General features: G+C 39.6%; 1 protein-coding gene across 7 annotated transcripts in view; it reads left to right on the top strand.

Annotated features, from left to right (window-relative positions):
* Nucleotides 1–23695, top strand: part of LOC121326657 (lipoma-preferred partner homolog) — a 104108-nt gene that overhangs the window by 25660 nt on the left and 54753 nt on the right. For 5 of the 7 annotated variants that reach the window (XM_041270002.1, XM_041269997.1, XM_041269998.1 and 2 more), the window contains one exon: nt 16128–16347. In XM_041270002.1, the coding sequence (XP_041125936.1) occupies nt 16137–16347 (211 nt within the window). In that variant the 5' untranslated portion in view covers nt 16128–16136. Of the gene's footprint in view, nt 1–1760; nt 1836–16127; nt 16348–23695 lie in introns of all 7 variants that reach the window. The other 2 variants (XM_041270000.1, XM_041269999.1) reach the window with 1 other exon arrangement.

The raw sequence follows: 23695 nt of genomic DNA, 5'->3' as shown, positions 1-23695 counted from the left end.
TTGAAGGCAAGGATTGGAAGATGTGAACATCGCAATGCCTTAACAAAACATCAGTTCAAATGAACAGCCTGAGTTCTCTGAAGTTCCCTTTTTGTCAAACCAGTTCAAACTGTACACAGTATTGGATAATGTTTATAAAGAAGCTTTTTTATGATTGAGGGTAAACGTTGCTGTCATTTAAATCCTTTAAAATCCCACTCTCCCCTGTTTCTCCGTGCTTAGTTAGGTGCTTCATTTACCTTGGTGATGGTCCGATGAATTAAATATCTCATTGTTGTTCGGCTGAATGAAACAGAGCTCATTGTGGGGTTTTTGAATCTATAATGTGGGTGTTATTTCCTCTGGGTTAAAGCCACACTACAGTATACAAGGTTGGGATAGACATGAGTGTCGACCTGTTATTCTCACGCGTGGCAGCAAAATAACAGCAAAGTAACGGGCCCTCTGCTCGCTCTGCATTCTTGGTGAATATCTTCTCCTTTTTTGGAAGCATGATAGAAAAAAAATTAAATGCTTTCTTGCAAAAACATATTCTTATTCTGAGGTATTTCTGTGGTCATGGGTCAAGTACTTCAAAGAATGTACTGCTGACATGAAAAGATAAACAACCTTATACAGTACAACAGTCTAGAACAGCTTTATGAACTTTAATGCATTTAAATAGACTTTGAATACAACAACAACTTCATGAGCTAAAGTCTGCAAGTGTAGGTCATGTTAGCTTATTTTAACAATACAGACAGAGAAGTAATTACTTAGATCTTAGATTACTTATGTCTTGAACAGCTTTGTGAATATTAAAAATGTATTGTATTTAATCTCTATTGGCTGTTTGGTTGGTAAAATAGAAAGAACAAATAATTTCAGGAAAGACTTTGTCCCTTTTAAATGCACTCCCCCAATACCGTTGTCCCATGTCTGCTGGGATGCAGTGTATTGTTGCCATGAACAGACACACACAAAACTTATCCTGTAATTGTGGTCAAACTTGGTGTGGATGCTCACTGTTGAAAATTCTTTTAGTTTTCAAATACAGCATAGTAATGACACCCAGACCTCCGTGAATCATCTTGTGAAATTGAACTTGAAAACCTCAGGTGATAGATTGAGATGTTTGTGGGGTTGGGAGCCATTTCTGTTCTCAGCCTAGCATGTGCTGACTGTCGTGGGAGTGGGACCATGCAGGCAGTGACACATTTCATTTAACCTCGTAGTTCAGACTGCACTCTGTGCCAGAGATTCTCTTCTCAAGTCATTATAATAAAATCAATAATAACCCAGCAGCTTAGTCATCTGGACACCTGCTAGTGTCATTGCTGGAGAAACTGTATGACTCAAGAAGCAGTGATATCATGCAGTGCTTGCTGAGTGTCATTGTGTGTCATCTTAGCTGAATTATTTAAAAAAACTAAATTACTGGAAAATAGAGGGTGTGTCTGTGACAGAAAAACTATTTGAGCAATATGTGAATGAGGGTACTCTATTTTAGCTAAGGACCCATTATTTACTGTACAGTCACATTGCTTGTTGGATATTTTTCTGAAGATGTGTGCGTTCGAACTGATTAAGGGAGTGCCTTTTTCCTGTATACAGTATTGATCAATCATTAGAGTGACCATGATTGTGACTGCGAATGATGAATCTGTTCTCACAGAGCCCCCTTTTCTGAGAGAGTGCAACACCTTTGTGAAGCTCTTGAAAAGAGAAGTCTCCGCTCTTTATGCTGAACTGAATGCAACTTTCTTTCCTGTTTGCTTCAGCCGAATGGGGAGCTGAAATCAGAAGCTGGTGGGCAATGCTCTATAAAACCACATGCTCTTTTCACATCTCCAAACGTGAGTACAAACTGAAGAATTGAAACCACAGAAAGTAAAAGGGGAGCTGCTGTTTCATTATTCATCAAGGCATCTCACTCTTTCATTTTGAAGTAATTTACTGGCACTGCTAGGCCTTGGTGGAATACTTGCTGTATTATTTTGGTGCATAAAAAAAAGCAGTGACTGAGAAAAAGTGACTCTAGTGTTCTTGCTCACTGTTATTCCCTAATAAGTCATTAATAGTAGACTAATGAAGAGTTCAAGAGTTTTGTTTTGAAAGGGTTGATCCTATTAATGTACACAGATGTCTGATCTTGTTAACTTATCAAGTGTAGCTAATGTTACGTTTTTTTCATCTTCTCAATGTAACATGATTAATGATGCACACAAACAACGATGACCCATACTTACGACTCACACTGGATACATTTTATAGGAGGCTGTGTGGTCCAGCAGTTAAAGAAACGGGCTTGTAACCAAGAGTTATTCAAATGCTTGTTCAAATCCCGGCTCACTCACTGTGTGACCCTGAGCAAGCCACTTAACCTCCTTGTGCTCTGTCTTTTGGGTGAGACGTTGTTGTAAGTGACTCTGCAGCTGATGCATAGTTCACACACCCTAGTCTCGTATCTTATAAAGCGCTTTGTGATGGTGGTCCACTATGAGAGGCGCTATATAAAAATAAAGATTGTCAGCTTCCCAATTTTAATGATAGCCAAATCACTGCAGAATAAATCGTGGTAACTTGAGCCACCTTGCTTTGCAGCAACTGAGGGCGTTGAAAGGGCCTTGTGTAATAAAGGGAAAACAAACTGAATGAGATGTCAAGATTAGAGAGGGGAGAAAAAACTAAACCAGATCTTCAACTTCATTTGGGAGAGCGAGAATGCAGCTGCCTCACTTATATTCTTTGGCCAGCTTTGCACAGTGATTTTACAGATTCCCATCTTTTATTTACCTGTGCTTATACTGTGCATACTACAAGCTCCGGTATGACCATCGGTTTGGGATACATTGTGTAGAATTAAAATGACCCTCTCCCTCACCTTTGATCCCAAGTGGAAGGAGGCATTCCACAATGAACCCCAAGTCACATATCTGCTTGGGATCCTAACCTATGTGCTGTTTAATGTGTGTTTCCATGTGTTCGGTGGCTGCCTCTGATCCATGTTGAGAGTGTAGTTCTCCCACACTCGTCGTTTGGTCAAGCCCACGAGCGAAGCACGTTTTTCCATTGTCATTTTGAGTGTGAGATATACACCTTCTGATGGGGACATAACCTGTAATAAACCTAAAGAAGAATGTCTGTCATACCCAGATACATTCCCAGAAACAGCATATTTAAAAATCCTAAGATTTTTAAACTCTCAAAGGGTCCTGAATGAAAGCCGGAAGTGGTACATGAAAACCATATATTGATTTACTAGTGCAAAGACAATATAAAGTGTGTGTGTGTGTGTGTGTGTGTGTACATATATGAATATGAAAAACATGTTTATTGTAGTTCCTTGCTGTGGCGATCAACAACAACAACAACCAACTTTCTGTTCCACAACTAAAAATACAGTTTCAGCCACTGGGAAATTCAACTGCTGCCTGCTTCTACTTTTTAAAACAAAACAGGCAACATGTGTATTAAATGACAGCCTTAGCAAGACACCCAAAGGATCCAGCAGCATGCATTGGTATGCTGGTCAAATTGTCTTTTGTAAGAGTGCTTTAGCTCAACCAATTGAAGGGTAATCATTAGCTATTATTATACTTGTTGAGAAATAAAATAATACTGCAGAGGTTGTAGAGGACATGTCTGTTGCACGGTATGGACACTCTGACTGCATTGGCACTTGTGGATTGAAATAGGACACTGGTACACCTGTATAATTTGTGTGTCATAATAGAGAACTTGGTGTCCCAACCCCTGAGCTCATATGTGGGTTCAAGTTCAAAACTTGCTCCTCCCAATGCACTCGCTGCCCTTGATCCTGACTGATTAAACCCTCTCATTCTTTAGAAACTGCTCTGCAGGAACACAGTGTCTCTTCAGGGCTGACTGTCAACAATAGAGGGATCAGAGGTAATCTCTCCAGCCCTGCTTTGTGGAGCTGGATCGACGTGGAGGTCCTCACAGGGTTTGCAGTGCCCATGGTACTGAGACCTGCATGTGTCGTTTCAAAGGTCCCTCACTAATCAAGAGACTCTCGCTGTGTGGTTGTTAGGCTGTAAGCTATTATTCTTGTTGCTAAATAGATTGTTTTATAGTTATGTAAATGTGGAAGCCCTGTGGTCAGACCACTTGCAGAGATTCTATTAGCTTAGTGTTTTATATGTGTCTGTTATTATGTTTATTAGGGTTAGGTTGTTGTTGTTGTTATTCTTCATGATAAAGTTTTTTTTTTTTATTATTAAACTTGGCCCGACTATAATAACACTAACAAAGTGAAAATAATAATGTACATAACTAAAGTAAAATTTAATATATTTAAAGGCACTTTCGACCAGTGAAATCAGTTCTTTGGTTGGCCATATGTTGTATTAGTAATGCATTTTAAATGGGATTGGACCCTGCGGTAGCTCTCAGTGCTGGCAGTTGTCGAATGTAGCTCTAAGCTTAGTGAAATCCATCTTTTAGGCAGAGCAGCACTGAAGAGGCTCTGTGATCATTGGGAATATCCCTTCACAACACACACTACTTTAGTGAATCGCAGCGAATGCCAGCAGCATTCAGACTCCGTTACCTGCCCTCTGGAAACCCCACTACCGTCCTCTTCAGTTTGAAGCCAGTGTTGTTGAATTAAGCAATACGACCCTTACATTGCCTCCACTCTGTACCACCTCTGAGAGTCTCACTGGAATTAAAACATGGACATTTCTAGAAGAAAGAAAGAGCGAGCCTATCCAACCAGCCTATCAGCAGCACTGCTTTGAATCTTGCACAGCCAATCCAAGAGCTGGGGTCACCCAAACCAGGTGTTATTAAAAGAAAGGATCACGACCAGATGCCTTGTATCTTTCACAAGTTTCCATCGTCAAAATAACTTTGAATTACTACTCACATCTATACCCACACCTAGCATCCCACTTCTAACCACAAAATGAAGACATTTTATATATATATATATATATATATATATATATATATATATATATATATATATATATAATATACACACACACACACACACTATATGTAGATAGCTTTTCTTCATTTACAACTGACAGTGCATGTAACTGAATTTGAATTGGGACGTCTTTAATCAGTATAGTACACATGATCAAACTGTGCTGATGATGTTGTGAAGGGCCCAGGTATGAAGCGAATGCTTTGCCATACATGCATGACTTCAACATTGGTGTACATGCTGCTGGGATAAACCTTATCTTAAGAATAGCTCTAGACAGTAATTTATGGTACTGACACTTTCTGATACAAAGCTACTTTGGGGTAATCTAGCCTGTGTTATTTAAGTCTGTTGCAGCAACTGAAGTTGAAGGTCAGGCCAACACAGACTTGAACACAGACCATATCAGTAAGACAAAATAAATACATACATAAATAAAAACATGTTATTTGAGCAATAACAGCCACTGATGATTGCAATCCTCAGAAATATTAGTGGAAATGGAAAAGCAGAAGGGCACTGTGTGCTTGTAGATTGGAAGCTGTGTCTTTAATGGAAAAGTTTCAAATGAATGGCAAGAATGTAGCGAAAGACGGAATCTGCTTTGTAACCTGCAAGCATCCACCATAAGGTATGACTTCCCAGCTGATTAACGCTAGGTAGGTATTGCGTACCTGTGGGGGAATCCAGGCTTGTTTGGGATGTGTTAAGCCTGACCTGCAAGCTAATCAGAGTAAATAAATAACCATTCCAACAGTTACAGGCCGTTTGTGAATCATTAACACATGACTATGAAACTAAAATGCTTTAGATATTAATGTGATATATACTTAGCAATCATATGTTTAATGTTTACTTATTAAACCCATTTTCTCATTGCCATTGGAGAGCCGCCCCACTTTTAGTACATTATGCTAATTACAATGCTGTCCTTTTCCAAGTCATTAAACTGCCATTACATGTTGAATGATACCTTCAAGGTCAATTCTTGAAGTGTTACCTTATCCAACCAAAACATTTCCAATAACTAGGCAAATTCCTGTCTGAAATCCTTCCTTCAACAAAATGAACGGCTTCAGATCTTTAAAGCCTACCTGTCACAATGAGTAATGCTACCTTTCTAAAACCATTGTCAACACAGTGCATCCTGTAAAGAATACAAAAACAGAACCTAACAAAGGGTTACACTGGCAAAATGCACTTGCATTGTTTGTGTGGCTTGGGCGCTGTGTTGTCTGGAAACAGTTTGTGCTGATGACAGATTCATATTAGTTCTCTCAAAAGCAAACAATGCTGCATTGCTCAACCCTAATAGTAATCTTCTTCTAGGATGGTATTCGGATATGGCTTGCTTTGAAGAAGTATGACATTTCTTTTGCTATTCCTATACACTTGCCGGAAACTAGGTTTTTTTCATAATTTTACGTCTTATATGTTTCTGTAAATACTTGAAAATGAAAACACATGTTACAATATACAAAACAAAACATAAGGAGTATCAAAGCAATGTTCAAGAAAATTGAAAATTGTCTCTAAATCATGGATTCCTCAAAATAGCCACCCTTTGCCTTAATAACAGCCTCACAAACACGAGGCATTCGGTTAACAAGTTTCAGCAGGAAATCATCCGACATGTCTTCCCAGCTCTTCTGCAGCAATTCCCAGAGATGTAGGGCACTTGTGGGTAGCTTTGCTTTGACTCTTCTGTACAGTTCGTCCCAGTTCTATGGGATTGAGGTCTGGGCAGGCCAGGTCATTAGATTGAGTTGTCCTTCACTTTCCTTCTTCGCCAGATAGTTCTTGCACAACTTTGAGGTGTGTTTCGGGTCATTGTCTTGCTGAAGAATGAAGGACTGCCCAACTAGCCATAATCCTGATGGAATGGCATGCCTCTGAAGTATGTTGTGATAGCCATGCTGGTTGAGCTTGCCATGGACTTGGTAAAGATCACCAACTCTGTCACCAGCAAAGCAACCCCAGACCATGACACTGCCTCCTCCATGCTTGACAGTGGGAACCACACATGCAAAACTCATGCGCTCACCCTCTCTGCGTCTTACAAATACTCAGCGGTTGGACCCAAATATTTCAAATTTTGACTCATTGGTCCATAAGACCGACTTCCACTCCTCAAACGTCCAGTTTCTGTGTTTTGTGGCCCAGGCAAGTCTCTTCCTCTTATTCTGCACTCAATAATGGTTTCTTTGCAGCAATTCTTCCAGTTAGGTTAGCTTCACACAATCTCCTCTGAACAGTTGATGTTGAAACATCTGTACTTCTAGTAGCATTTAGCTGAGCTTGTATTTCAGGGGCAGTTAATCGCCGGTTTTGCAGACTTGTGACTCGAATTAACTTGTTCTCTGATTCTGAGGTCACCCTTGGCCTGCGTGACCTTGTCCGGTCCTCATGAGTGCCAGTATCTTCAAATCGTTTGATGGTCTTGGCCACAGCAGTTACAGACACTTGCAAAGTTCTTGCGATTTGTCTTAAAGATTGACCTTAATTTCTTAAAGTAATTACAGACTTTTTCTTTGCTTAACTGAGCGTATTTTGCCATTTTCTGCTCCCTTACATTCAGGAATGACAAACTTGTGCTACCTATATTTATAGTAATCATGGACCCTCACCTGTTAACGATAATTGGTGACAAAAGGTTAATTAGGTAACGTGCTAGTAAACTCAGAGAACATCTAACAAAGACACTTTTATACTTAGGCCAGTGTTCTAACACCGTGTTATACACATTTCAGACTTTTAACTGACTTGGGCTTCAGACTGAAATCCCTTTGCTTTGGGTGACTATTTCATTGAAATTGACAAGATTTACATTTTCATTTAAAAATTAAATTTTTTAGTGCAATTCACTTATGATTATCAGCTTATATAAGTACACATATCATATAATGTAATATTAAGTTTTTATAGACAAGTTTATACAGTTAAAAGCATAAATAATCATGGAAAACCTGGTTTCAAGTAGGTGTACTCAGACTTTTGACTGGCACTATATATAGCGTGTGTGTAAAAATGTAGTTCTTGTGCCTGCACTGCATGTTCTTTACATAACATGTGACTTCTATTCAATTGCTATGTAGCTCGGAGTGTGTGTGTTTCTCAGTATATTGGAGGGGTAGCTGTATTGGGCCTTATTCATAAATCTGTAAGCATATGTAGGCAGATTTATTGGAATGCGTCAATGATTAACTTGTGAAAATGAATCTTTAAAATGAAATGTGCATTTTACCTATGAGAAGGGAACTAAACTGCAGACTAAAATAACACAAACTGGCATTGTAGATTCCTTGCCTTTTTCAATGCACCAGGTAATACAGCACAGATAATAAAAGGAAGCATAAACTATGCATATTTTGGTTCTGGCCATTCCTAGATAATGCAATTCAAAATTACTGTAAGAAAACAAATCAATTATTGTTTTCTTAATTGCATTACATGGAATTGTATAATCGCCTAGTTCTGACTCTTTAGACTTGATTGGGACCTTGTTCTGGTTGTTTGATTGGGTCCTTGTTCTGGGTATCTGAAGGAGGTTTAGGCAGTACAGTTACTGCATTCCACAGCTTTAAACTGCTTCTATAAGAGCAGATACATCCTGGAAATGTAAAACCCACAGTCCTGGGGTGTATTCATAACTAGACACACATGCTGCAAGAATCCGAGAAAGAAGAATGCATCTTGCACAACAGGGATTCCAGTATTTATTGATTGGGTAACGTCTGAATATGCTGGAGGAACCCCTCTCCTAAACTGGGAACATTACCCTGTGTCAAGGATCCTGTACGTAGAAACATTTCATTTTGAGAGCTGGTCTGAAGGCAGGACATGTACTGACTAATTAGTTGAGGCATACAAGGGAGCCAGTGGCTGTTTTGCAAAAGAGGTTAAATACTGTATAAGCTTAAATGAGTTATTTAAAGAAGCCAGCGGCAGACAAAAACAGTTTAACATACTGTATTATTGTTTCATTAAAACAGACTTTGTTAGCGATATAAATAATCTGCCAGTGTATTGTAAGAAATGGGATCCATTCCTGGAATGTATCAGTGGAGTCATTCCAAAGTCAGGAAAGTACATGTGGGTATATAGGCATGTATATATTAAGAATGTAATAATATTACAAAAAAGTACAATTGACAGGTGTCATGTTATAGAACTGTATATAAATCTGTCTCCAACGTGGCGGAAACTCAGTGAAGTGTATTCATTCAGCTTCATGGTAGGAGCACCCAGCATAGATTCTTGTTTGGGAGTGCTGGATATAAGCAGAGTCAGACAGAATAAAGGAAAAACCTGCTATCTCTGCGTTTCCAATGGGGACAATAGTAGACAGAGCCCAGGCACGTCCTTTACGTTTGTTTCAGGGCCCCAGTTCCTCAATGTGCAATCAATCAATCAATCAATCAATCAATCAATTAGTTCCTTTATTTAACTAGTAAATACTGACCTGGCCAAGAAAGCCTGAACTACAACAAAGTCAACATATAATTAGCATCCAGCATAAAAAAAAACACAATGCAGTGTCTCTATAGCCTCACCTTCATCCCTGGCCAGCTACCTGCAGCACTGTTAAAGGCACTGCCCTGCGTTTCTCGCATATTTAACAACTATAAACTGCCTGCTGTATTAACAGGATGGCACTACTGCAGTGCTCAGGCTTTAGTGAATGTTTGCTATTGCATGCTGTAATTCTAGGCTGCTGTAATGTTTGTTACTTTATAAGCAGATGTACATAAGCTGCTGCAGGCTCGAATGAGCAAAATAGGAACTATAGTGATTGTGAAAAAAAAAAAAGTTTGCAATTGCTGACTTTTGAGACAATTTTAAACATATTGCATTTATTTTACTGATGTATTTTTTACTGGCAACCCCTGTTGCATAAGAAACTTCCCACAACTCTGTTTAGAGGAAGGAATGTGACAATATTGGAAGAAAGAGGAAAAATACATTCCACAAGTTTTAAGAGAAACTCGACACCATTATGGGATATAATGGGATTTTTAAAAAATATGTATTTACAGATTAACGGATTTTAAGCCCTTACAATTACAAAGGAGGTCTGTTACCCCATCAGTTCTGCATTCACATCTGTGGTTGGAGCCCCTAGTCCCAGTAATTAGAAGATGGTTAACATCAGGAAAGAACATGTGCACTGCTTTTTCATTTATCCGGAGAGACTGACAGGCAGTGGCAGTGTGATATATTCCATGTGGTGCCAATGTGCCTCAAGCCTGCCCTCTTGGGGGGAGAGGGTACCTCATTCTCAGCCTATCCAGTCTCTTCACTCTGATAGACTGTCTGCAAAGCATGCCTGTTGATGGAAGTTAAAGCTATCTGTGGCAGTACTTGAAAAGTGACACTTCTTGGATACTGAAAGCAATGAGTTTGAGGTTGCTTCTGTTATTGTGATAGGCACTATTGACTAGTTTTAGTGAAACTTTGCCTGCAGGTACTTACAAGCTAACTTGAGATATGTACTTGCGCTTGACATGACTTTCAGAACCCTCCTCAATGCAGGACAGTTGTGATCGGTTAAGCAAAGTTCACAGTTCAACTGTTTGAAATAGGGTTAAAGGTTCATTTCAATTTTTCAAAGCGCTGTTTTTAATATAAGACAGTATTTGTTTATAAATACATTCTTCTAAACATTTGTTTAAAGTTCCCACAGTAATACAGGCCCCTTGCAGTGCATCGGCATGCCGGGTTGTGCGCCCCTTCCCGCACAGAGAGGGAGCGTCTGGCAGATCTGTGTGGGAATGCCTTGGCAGCACTCGGACACAAATATGTGACACCCCCCCCCCCCCCGTATCAGATTATATAGATTTTTATTCAAATAGCTTTTTTAAACAAGTGAGAATTTGTACTACTTTTGAAACCACATCTAAAAGAAAAATAGAGTTTTCTTTCTTGAAACACAGCAGTCAGCTCCAGTGGGAAATGTTGCTGTTTTTGTTTTCCAGTTCTTTGTGCTGGAGAGCTTGCAGACTCCGGTTTATATTATTATTCTACGTGGATACCATGTCCTTGGATGGCACCCAGAAATAGAGCAATGCTTTCCACTTTCTTGGTAACCATATGCATCACGTTGAAGAAATCACTATGTAACCTATTTCTGGTTCTTTGAGTGCTACACACAAAAAAAAACTAATGAGTGAAAAAACAGGTAAACAAAATCAAAAATCCTTTGAGACCTTTTTCTATATCTGGTACTTGGACATCTATAACCTTAGTAGCTAAGCCACTGTATAAGGTTTGACTGTAGTCTTGACAAACCATGCAAACCCCCAGCAGTAACATCTTAAATCACTGTGTTGCCGCTACGGGTCTGTCCTGCCTTTGATCTGAGATCAGGTTAAAAGATCTATGACCACGTCTGTAGATGAGCCCCACTCTTTTGCATCATGGTTAAGGTGCGTGTTCTGTGAAGACTCCATCTCTTTAATACTAGTGAAAGATCCCTTTGATTCACATTACCAGCATTTCTTATACCATATATTCTAGAGAATAAATATGAGCACAGATTCGGGTGGGTGGGGTGGTAATGGAAGGCAATCTGATTATACATAACAGCAACAAAGTATCTGAAGATATTTAAATCTATGCTTCTGTGCGTGGAGTGTATCAAACCCTGTGTTCTTCCCCTGAACATTGTTTGATCTTCCGTATTTGAATACTGTTTGTTTTATAATCTCAATAAATTTCATAAGCAAATTCCTGCAGTTTTTGTGAAGGAAATAGTTAATTGTCTGTGCTTCTTATGGAAATGAGCGTGCCATGTGATGAATTCAGTTTATTCATTCAATTGAAGGAGTAGCAGGTTATCTCTCTGACTGTTTAATTAAAACCCAAATTGTGTTTTGTTAGGTCCAAGAATGCAAAGCAAGCCTTGGCAGACCACACCCTGATGCTCCCTGATAATGGGAGATGAATATCTTGAGTGTGCTGGGCTGCTGGGGGAAGCATTGGCTCACAATGAGGTGGTCTACTTACAAGATTGTGGAAGCTAATGTTTCTGTTACACACACACACAGTATTGTCAGAAGCCATGTAAACCTTATTCACTCCAGCAATTCATAATTACTATGCTACAAACACCCACTTCCCCGTGTTTATTTGCGTACAAGAAATACACGATAAGACCCTCCCAACGTATCTGTGCGTGGGATAAATAAATTCCACTGCTTAGAAAAAACAATGCAAATCAAAGACCGCAAGCACATTCATTCATTAACAAACCTCTGTACCTAAATGTCAGAGTACTGATACTCTACTGGCGCGTTCAAACTATGATGATATCCAACTGGGACTATTCCCTCCAACATAGTTTTCCAATGGTCCTCTCTTTATTTGACAATGTGAATCCCTTTGACTGCTGTGGAAACAAGCTTGTATTTGGGGGTGTACAGATAAAGGGGGAGGTGACAGGATTAAAATGTTAATGAACACTGCTTCAGTTTGACACCATCATGGTGGACGTGGAACATCATATTGAGGAGACTGCTAACTTTTTTCTATTCCATTATTTTAAATTTTTTTTTTTATAACAGTTTTTACAGAGTGAGCGGGTAAGACAACCACTTTAAAATGCCAGGCCTAGACTGATATGTATAAGTTAAAAGTGGGCAACGTTGTTCCAAAGCTTGTGCTAATAGGATTTGACAGACTATTTGAAGACCGTGCCCCAGTCTCCCTGCTTTGTGACACATGTCCTTTTAATGTCAAAGCGTCACAGGGCAATATGTTATAACACTGTCACAAGTCATTACGTGTCTGCGCTGGCAGTGATTCTCAGATTTTTCTGGGTAGCATTTGGATCAAAGCAACGATCAAGCTGTCAGTCCTACATGGCCATCATTTAAATCACATGCACTGGAAAGAACAGAACACACCTCTGTCTTCACAGCTGCCTAGATCCTGTTCTGTGCTGTACTGCGGTTCCACCATTGGGACCATCCTTATGGCTCGCTGTAGCCCCACATGCTATACACCTAGAGAACTGCTTCAACAATGAGGATAGGACATGCTTTAACTATTGGGAGTAGCAGAATATGAGTATATATGAAGGAACCGGTTTTTCTGTCCATAGGCCTACCACTTTCACACACTCAAATACAACTGCAGTTTAAAACTAAAGAAAAACCCTTCACAGAGCTAGATCTGTGGCTTCTAGAAGAATGGAAGTTGTTACACTTCCCCTGTTTTCCTGAATGCCGTTGCCATGCTGGCCTTCGGCTCGTTATAAATCGTGGTGATTAAAAGCAGAATGTTTTGTATGCTCGGCTGCATATTAGGACAAGTTTCAAAAGCTGTTCATTGAGATCAGTTCCAAATGATCTGATATGAACCCAGGATGGCAGCATTTTCCCAGAGTTTCTCTTATTCCTCTCTCTCTCACGAGTGACAGAAAGGATAGTGTGTAACCTGCCACATACATGCGCAACTCACAATCTGTATTTCTGCATTTCATTCAGCTAGAATCAATATAGCATGGAGTCCTGAGGGGCTCCGACAGTGGCAATGCCAGGGAGCGAGGGTCACCAGTGCTCCGCCCTTCTCTGTGTGTTTGCAGAAGTTAAGCCACTATGTTTCTGTTCAGCCTGAGCACGATTAATTATAAGCAAAGTGAAGTGGAATATTGTTTATTAGGTTTTACACTCTGGGAACATTTATATCTAGTGACAAAATGTAAGTATGATAGATGTTGGGAAATTCTTCTTTTAAATCCATTGTAAAGATACATGTTTATATATAAAGATACATGTGTATATATGTGTGTGTGTGTATATATATATATATATATATATATATATATATATATATATATATATATATATATATATATATATATATATATATAAAATGCTTGTGTGCATATATATATATACACACACACACAATTAAAGGTGCAGTCAGGGTTCCAAATTGTTTTGAAATAACCTCCTTCTGCTGCATGTAGTAACCTTGTAGAGTTGTACTTCCAGAGAATAACAGCTTTGGGAGGCATGAGGAGGGAATGTAGTGAGTAAGCAGACAACAATATTAAACATGATTACTGTACAGTTTAAGATTAACACACAGAGGGAAAAAAAACTGTATTTATCAAATAACTTCAGTAGTTCAGTCAATTTGCTAAAGCGCATTTAAAAACCAGGATGGTAACCTACACTTCTGACCACAAGACATGTCACTGAATCAAACGGAAAGAAAGTTGGCATTCAGGTGCTGTTTGGAAGAGGTGGCTGAGTATGAAAAAACCCTAAATATTAAAAGGGAAATGCTGTGCAGACATACAGAGACCTACACTGATAACATTACTAGTGTAGAACAGTCTCTTTCTTTATCTTTATCATGCTTTGCCACGTTTCCCACACATTAAAAAGATAAGCATCAAGATTAGAAGAAATAAATCTTTACAAAATCATGTATTTTTATGTGCTGTAGGCAAATTAAATGTGAACTGGTTACAACAGAAACAATAAAACAAACGACTTTAGCGACACATGTCTAGTTTGAAACAACCTTTCGCCCTTCGACCACACACCTCCTTAACCTCCTTGAATGTAATCATGAACTACAAATAATAATAACGATATAACTGCAGTGTATACATACGTAATGCTGCTGTGTGTTGGAAGGATGGCTAGGAAGATGAATGCGAGCTGTATTGAAACTGGTATTTGTTTAACAGTATTGAAAGTCTGGTAGTGTGCAGAGAAAGAGGAGAGGAAACAGATCCAGCTGGAATCAGGTCATGTTCCCTGGAACATCATGTTCTGTGCCATGACTTTTAAAAAAAATTGTTTGTTCTGAAGCTGATAGTTGTGATGTGTGGACGTTCAGAACTCGAGTGCTGTGTTAGCTCTCCCTGCAGTCTTCAGAACCCGAGTTCTGTGAGTTAGCTCACCCTGCAGTCTTCACAACCCGAGTGCTGTGTTAGCTCTCCCTGCAGTCTTCACAACCTGAGTGCTGTGTTAGCTCACCCTGCAGTCTTCACAACCCGAGTGCTGTGTTAGTTCACTGTGCAGTCTTCACAACCCGAGTGCTGTGTTAGCTCACCCTGCAGTCTTCACAACCCGAGTGCTGTGTTAGCTCACTGTGCAGTCTTCACAACCTGAGTGCTGTGTTAGCTCACTGTGCAGTCTCCTTACAGCTAGTGTTTGAGTGTGGAGTGAGAGGGAATTCCTTCTTTTCCTCCCTAAAATGCAAAAGGAAACCCAACCGCACTGCTTTCAGAGGGAGCGCTAGTAAACCTTGTGATGGGCTGGGATCTCAAAGCATTATTCTAGTGATTTTGTTTCCTAATAGAAAGAAGGCACAATATGAAGCCTAAGATAAATACATTAAATTAGTTTATTCAGGAGCTCCGTCATCCACTTTAGTTGTTTCTTGACAGCTCAGTAACATTATAAGTTTATTTTCCCTTAGCAGACCAGTTTAGCTCTGATATGTAGCGTATTTTGTGGGTTATACAAAGATTTCCCAACGCACAAGTTAATTTTCCAACAATTTGGCATAATCAGCAAGTCTAAAAAATGATGGATTAAGTTAATTTTTTTTAAATATGTGCAAATTATATATGGCATATTTCAGAGGAAGTGTGTCGGTCTATAAAACTGTTTAAAGATGAGCTCTTAAAAAAAAAAAAATACAAATAGAGCACATGGATTTGCAGCAGTAAGGCACATGCCCATGCTTATCCAGACTTACTAATACATGTTTTTACCAAGATGTTAAAGATGCTAATGCTGCAATTAAAGGAGGGTTTTGTGTATGACAGGCTAGTGGTTGATATGCAGATGCCTTTGTGATAATGTTTGTTTTAACCCTTTCCTGTGCTGGATACCCCTGCAGTGGTAGCTGGGTTATCAGAGGTACGACTCTGTCTGCAATTCTTAACCATGCTGTTTGTTTGTATCTGGGAGTTCTACTACAGAAAATAATTCACTTCTGCTGTAGGGTCGTGCCAGTTAAAAAGGGTGACACAATAATAAGCAAGCCTAATAGAAATTTACACCAATTCTATGACAAGCCTTTCTTAACGTCAGCTTTCAGTCAAAACATTTTTCATAGAGATTTGCACGTTTCTTTTAGCAGTGCTAAATACATTGGTGTTGAATGGTAGTTCTAGACGAAAGAGAATGCTAACCTAGTTGTATAAACCTTGTCTTATTCTCAGGTATAAATCATGTCTCACCCGTCATGGAATCCATCAAACACTGGAGGTGAAAACTTTGGTCAGGTGACTGCGAGGAGGGAGACCACACCCTCCTTCGGGATCTCAAGTATCTCCATGTCTCAGCAGCAAGAGCCCAAGAAGTTTGCACCCGTTGTTGCTCCAAAGCCAAAGTTCAACCCTTATAAGCAGCTGGAGGAGGCTGGGTACATTGAAGCTGGAGGTAGGGGAGTTTTGTAAATGCCTTTGTCAATGCTCATAAGAAATGTAGAAATGGATTTTAAACCCTTGGTTAGCACTCAAGAAGCAGTCAATCTGAATATGCTAATTGCCCCTCTCCTAATGCAGCTCATGACTGAATATGTCCGTAAGATCCTCCACATAGGGGAATGCTGGAAGTTTTGGTTAGGTAGACGCATCCCTTGCAGCTACTTTATGCCCTGTATCAGGTGTAAGTTTCTGTGCATGTGTAAGTGTAAGTGCATAATATTCACTGAGAAGCTGAGCAAAGAGCTGGACTTTCTGTGCTCCTCCTTTTTTTTTTATTTTAAAGTTATTGAGTAAAACCAGTTTGAGAGAGCGTGCTTCACTAGTACTAAGTTCAGACATTTTCTTTGACAAGCTTACACTTGGACTAGAGTGAAAGTTTACAGTTATCCTAAAGTGTTAGGGACCAACCATTTACCAAAAGCTTGTGACTTTAGAATTGTGTTCATCCCATAAGACCAGCATTGGAATGACTGGTCAAGCCATGGTTTCCTGAATATTGTGGAATGAAGGGGTGGGATTTGTAAGAGAGGTTGATCTTGAAACCTTGTCTTTAATAAGTATTTATGAGCAGGTGTGAAATACATCCATTCGATAATGTGATTTCAAAACAAGAAAAGATGTTCTTTCTCTAGCTCTTACAATTAAGTGCCAATCACTGTCAATTAGTGTCCGCATTGAGTGTTTTAAAAGTCGACTGGAACCACATTTTCCTCTGATCCTGGTCGCTGACAGTAAAACCTTCAGTGCAGTGCTCCGAATATGTCTGTGCAGTCAAGGTGCTTGAGTGCACATGCTCTCAGTGTGTCCTCATTGCAACTGTTTTTAATTTCTGAGAATACAGTAAATGGTGTTTCCTGGAAATGTTCCCCTGACTCTATAAATACTGCTGCAGAGGTTACGGTAATGACTCAGTTCAGGAAACCGTGAAAAAGGCTACTTCCTCTATCTGCCAGCCAACCCTGGGCACTGTGGCCTGCACTTCTGCAAAGCTAGTTGAGGTATTTCTAAAAAACCTAAACACGCTTCTTGAAACTCAGTCATTGAGAAAATACGGTCTTAGATACTGCCCTCACTTGAAGGGTCACTTTTATTACAGTATGGCACAAACTCCAAGGGTGTATGAAATCAGTCAACGGCATGTCACAACTTGCAGAATGTCAAGCATACTGCAGAGTTCTCAAGTGTCTGCACAACTCTAATTGCAGACATGCCTTTAAAGGGTTAACATGCTACTATTGACTTCATGTTATAAATTTTACTTCAGACTACCATCCATAACTTTTAAACACTGAATAGAGCTGAATTTAGAAATCCTAAATTAAACGTACATTTAATTCTGTATTCAAATACCATCAGCGAGGCTATTCACTGTGTATAAAATGTGTCATTCCAGAAAATGTTATAGGTATGCAAGCCAACAATAGTCAGGAACATCAACAAAGAGACTTAAAAGTTGGTAACTAGTGATTAATTTCACACCAGTTTGGATGATAAATACCTGCCGTTTGTCACCATTATCACATTTTATAGCTCCATTACAGCTACTGTATAGACCACTTATAAATCAACCCATGACTACCAGATTGGCTTTAGACAAAGCTACAACAGATGTCTGTGTTCCCAGTACATGGATCCCGAAGGCTCTTTGCTGTTGTAAAATGGAAAATTGCCGCAGGCGATGGGCTACTTGGACCACTTTCTTGTTATATGTGTCTGATTAAGCTGTAGTGTCTGAATGTCATAGTAGCGTTTGTGATAAGGCCCCTGGATTTTCAAATGTAACAATGATATTACAGGGCAAGATTAGATAAACCAAAGATTGAACAGTTTTTAAAGAAACATGTATTACTGTTTCGAAGCTTCTAGAGCAGAACACCACACTTCAAACAGACACACGAGGCACTTCACATGACCAGTTGCAATATAGATTATTTTAGTCTATTGGTAGTCTTGCAATATATTATAATGTGTGGCAAGCTTTCCTTAAGGTGAAAGAGAGAGGAGAACAAAACAAGTAATAATGACACCAGTGTGTGGGACTGAAAGACGTCTCTCTCTGGGGTGTAAAAATAGAACACAGAAACGTGACAGGAGACCATCGAGCCACGAGTATGCCAGTGTACAACCACGACACCATGACAGCAGTGACATGCTTAACAAGCTGCATCGACTTCCTTTCATTTCCGCTTCGTACCTGCAAAAAGCGTCTTCTCTCTATCTCAGACAAGTGCCAGGGTTAATTATCTGTATGTTACAGAGTCTCGGCAGTAAGCCAAAATTATGTGGGCTTTATTTCGTTTTCAAATTCATTAGCTGCAGCCATTTAACCACACTCCATTCTTAATTAGGCTTTTAAATATTGACCCGGGATTCACATTAGTATCCAGACAGTGATCGTTAGGTCCTCGGTATTGCACCTTTGAACCACAATGTGTGTGCTGCAACCAGAGAATCTGAGTTCATGTGAACAAGCTCCTTTGGGGACAAAGTTCAACAAACGTTATGCAAGAACAGATTTTGTTATTTGCGCTTCATTGGCCACTGTATGCTGCTGCTGTTGACCTGTCTTTCAACCAGCACAAAATCATCTAATAAAATCGCCTCCTGTCTTATGTTCTGTGCACCGGCAAAACACATCCCCTTAAAAATAATTAAATAGTAAACGTGCCATTTATACCATGCTGTGCCTTTCACACTCTTTTACTGCACATTTCCTGTGCTTTTATCCTGGTATGTCACAGCAAACTTATATAATGAGGACCAGCTGATTTTAGAGACCTGAACTGCAGCTCAGTGCTGCTGCTGTTGCTGTTGTTTTTCAGCTGTTTATATACAAAAGAAGTTTGAAATCTGTGAATATCGACTGCGTGAACAGCTGTGACTGGGAGGAACTTTTTTATGAACTCGTGAGATGTGCACATGGCGGGTGAATGTTCATTTAAATTAAATATATTAAAAGTGTCATTGTGATGGACGTCATGTCAGCAAAAAAGCTGAAATGAATTGCTGAAACGGTTTCGTACCATCTGCATCAGACAAAATAGGTCTTTGGCAGCACAGAAGAATAGCAAGTGGCTCAATTGCCATGAAAATAGCATGAAATAATTTAAGGAACGTATACTGTTACAAAGGGGGGCCTCCAAACAATTATTTAAGGTTTGTTTTCTTAATAGGACAAGGCCAGAGAAATGACAGCTGTTCGTGGTTGTATAACCACAGAGAGCCAGCAATAGCTTTCTGGGCAGATATGTTTTGAAGAACCATCAGATGTCAGAGGTTATCTGAAATGCCTTTTATTTATTTATAACGTTACCCATCATTACCCCTGCCTTAATTTAGGCATCCGAAGAGAGGACTTCAGAGTAACAGACCGCACTAGAGGTGTGTGACAGGATAGCGCTGTGGGCCTAGGTGTTACCAGCAGAGAAGGAGGCTCAGGCACAGGGAAGCTGCAGTTTAAACACTAAAGCACAGTTTAATAAACCAAAATAACACAAACAAAAAGGAACAAAGGCCAAAATAAAAGTTTAACAAAACACACAACTGTTGTCAGGCTGTGCATTCATCTTCACTGAACACAGAAAAAATATACAAATACAGCACAACATTGATTCAAAAACTCGCCAACTTCTCTCTCTCTAATGCAGCCCTGGGCTCTGCTTTTATAGAACATGGCTGCTCCCAATCAGCACCAATTATTGTATTAAGGAGCAGCCACATTCTCAGGCTTTTGGCAGGGACAGGAATTAACCCCTTCCCTGCCAACCACCACCAAAACACACAAAAAAAAACACCAATTATTTACAGGCAGAGGTTTCACTCTGCCACAAGGTGTTAAGGTATTGAGAAAGGGGGTTCGTTAATTGTTTGCTAAACTGGAGAGCAAAACTACAGAAAAAAAGTAGGGACACAGAGAGAGAAAGAAGACAGATGGAGAGATTAAAGGCAGGAATTTGAGTGACTGTCGTTCAGGACGATTCCTGTTGTGCTTGACTTCCTTATTGACAATGATTGGCACGGAGTAGAATTTCTCACACCTGTAACTGGGTCGCTTCACGTGGCCAGTATGAACCGGTTGAAGTGGTTGTTTCCGAGCAGGTATGCAGTTCTGCAAGTCGAAACAGCTACTGTGTCAAGGGGAAGCCTCGGTCTGCTGAAGCCATCTCTTAAAGGGAAGTGGTTAGGAGCTGTTGCATGCATGAAGAGAGGGTGCTGTAGGTACACTAAGAAAGCATGAATGGGCTTTTTAGTGACCTCTACAGATGGGAATTGCTCATTTATTTTTTGTAACCTAACCTAATGGTATGTATTTTATTTCAACTCAGCCCTTTATTTTAGGGGATGGTAATTCCTCCAAATCCTACTACTTGGTTTCATGTATGTGTGCAGTATGTATCTGTAGGCCTGTATGTATGTATGGATTATTTTTGGATGTATACTAATGGTTTGGAATTATTTTATTGTTGTATTTTTGTTTTCTGAGTACGGTCTACTTATCTCTCTCTTTGTATTAGCGCTTGCATTATTGAGAGTACCTGTGAATAAAATAAACGTTCCCTTAAGTGCCTGGTTTTTTTTTTGGGGGGGGGGGGGGGGGATTATAGATGGATGCAGACTGTAGTATTTAAAGTTTTGTTTGGAGTACATCTGAATCTCCAGATATTAAGTGCATGTAAGACTGGTAAATAAAGTCCTCCGGGGACACATGGAAGATGAGCTGCACTCTGCTCACCAGGTGTGCTTGGTCACTGGCAGGGATGTGCTCAGCAAAGCCTCTTCCCCTTGAGGTTTCTTACATTACTGGAAGAGAGTTGCTTCAATAACACACTCGACTTCTTTAAACTCTTTCCCATTAGACACAGCCTCCTCCGCACCAAGATAACAAGCTGCTCTATTTAGAAATGATAGAATAAAACAGCTGAGAGCTGGAGGAAGCAACGTCTCATTTTGAATTTGCTGTGGTTTTAATAATAGCCTTTATTAATGACCTTTTATAATAACCTTTGTATTGGGATAAGAGCGTAGTAAAGCACTGGTAAAGCATAGAAATGCACATTACATTCATAATACAAGCAAGGAAAAAGCACTGCAAGATTACTGGGCTGTTTATGCTTTCATAAAGTTTTAAAAAAATGTGAATCCTTTTCCTGTTGTCGCTTCCTCTTGTGTCTGTTTTTGTTCAGTATCTAGCAGTATCCGTGTGTGCAGCTGGGACTCGCTGCGATCGTCTTCATGCTCCACAGTGGCTACTTTCCAAGCTCCATTATCCTGCTTCTGGTACTTTCACCTGGACAGGCTGATTCAGCAACCACTAAACTGTGCTTTTTTATTAGACTTTCACTTTTCAACTATCAACAACAATTTGGTTTTACCGAGGGTGGCTCTCATTGAACATTCCCATGTAGGAAAAGGGAAACAAAACTGCTTTTGGTTGAGGCTACTGCAATGCAGTTCTGCTCTGCTGTGTATGCAGACGTGTGCAAATGGACATTGCTGATAATAAACAGTTGGTGGATGTGAGAGGTCTTTTGGGGGGGGGGGGGGGGGTCGTGATATTGGCTGAAAGTTTTAGTTATTGATTAGTCATTGGCTTTTGTGCAGTGAATTCTATTTAAGTATAGAATCACTTTCATAGTTTGCTAATGAGCAGTGATCTGGGTTTGTAAGATCAATTCCTTCTTTAATATTTACTAAGGTATGGAGTCATTGATACTCACAGGGAAAGCCCACTAGATAGCAAAGCTTTTTTGTACTGTGCTTGAAAAGCAAAACTTAATAATCCACAAATAGGTGGAAAATGTAAGTTATCTGCCCAGAAACCGTAGCAGGATTCCCTCTATTCTTGGGTCAGTACCTTTGCTAAACGGTGGAGAGTCTTTATCAGGGATTATCTTTGCTTTGTTTTTAAACTGTGTGTATTGAAATATAACTGATTAAAACTACTGCAAATGAAAACACAGACTGTTCAGGAACAGGAGTGTGCCCAGTGCCATGGATCTCAGCTCTGACACTGCGACTCAACCATGCCTGTATGGACATTGAAGCAGCTATAGATAGAACATAAGAGCATAAGACATTCTAGAATGAGAAAAGGCCATTCCGCCCCCTATGCTCACTCGCTTTGATGCAAGGTTGCTCCGTTAGCACTCAGGAGAGGTAAAACAAAAAAAACCCTAACCAAGTTAGCAGGGGAAACGAAACCTCTGGGAATCCGTGGCTAAACAAGACCGCCCTTCCTTCAAGTGGCTAACTCAAGGTCTTATGGTGGTCACAGAAAGGGCTATACAGTATTGTTCATGACAGCATTCAGTTTATTCTTGAAGGATCCGATAGTCTCTGGTTCAACAACTCTGTCCAGCAGCCTGTCCCAATGGTTTACCACACTTTAGTTGAAGAAGCTTCTTCTCCCCTCAGTTCTGAATAGGCCCTTCTTCAGCTTCCACCCATGGCCCCTGCTTCTGTTCTCTGTGGCCTGTGAAAAATGCTGCAGGTTGTCAGTTCCTAGCAATACATTTACTCATTGGGGGGGAACAACAATAACTAAGCCAGCCTAGTCCTGTAATCCAAGCAACTCACGAGTTTGTCTTATTTAATACGGTGCAACCCTACATTGTGTGTTTTTCTAATTTCAGATAAATTTACAGTATAATCGTAAATCTCGAAAAACTACTCACTTCTAAATCTTTTGTAGTCATTTTTGTATTACTTTAGTATAAATACATGTTAATTTGGATTCATATGTTGTTTTTTTCTGACTTTATGTGAACGAAAAGACACAAAAGCGCCCGTTTTCTCATTGGAAATAGTGATATTTTGAAATTTACCTGTCCTGGTCACAAAAGCAAAGTCTGTGGGGAATAATAGCCATTTTCTATACTTTTGAGGCATAAGCAATTAGGAAATAACACTACCCAGGAAAAAAAATTGTGTTACATAGTGTTATCAATGATAAAAAAAGATTATTAAAACCTCTTAAGAAGTGGTCACCATGGCAACTAAAAGGCCAGTAGGTGAAACAAGGCCTAGATACAGTATTATATGCACATTTCTCCCTTTTTATCACAGTGCTGTATTGAACATTTCTGAAATGGAAGGTGAGGCATTTTTGGATTGAAAAAAAATACTAAACAAGCCTTCCAGCATGTTATGTATGAGAAGAATTTGTTTTGAATGTTTCTGTCAAATGTAGGAGTATTAAACTGGAAGGGTTCAGGGTTGCAAGGTTCCATTCTAGTGCTGCAAGGGTCTCGAAAGATGAACCTTGTAAAAACAGATATAAGAAATCAATTGTCTACAGACAT

The sequence above is a fragment of the Polyodon spathula genome, chromosome 14, assembly GCF_017654505.1.
Source record: "Polyodon spathula isolate WHYD16114869_AA chromosome 14, ASM1765450v1, whole genome shotgun sequence".
Taxonomy (NCBI): domain Eukaryota; kingdom Metazoa; phylum Chordata; class Actinopteri; order Acipenseriformes; family Polyodontidae; genus Polyodon; species Polyodon spathula.
Note: the sequence above shows the minus strand (reverse complement) of the source record. Positions and strands in the feature narration are given on the sequence as shown.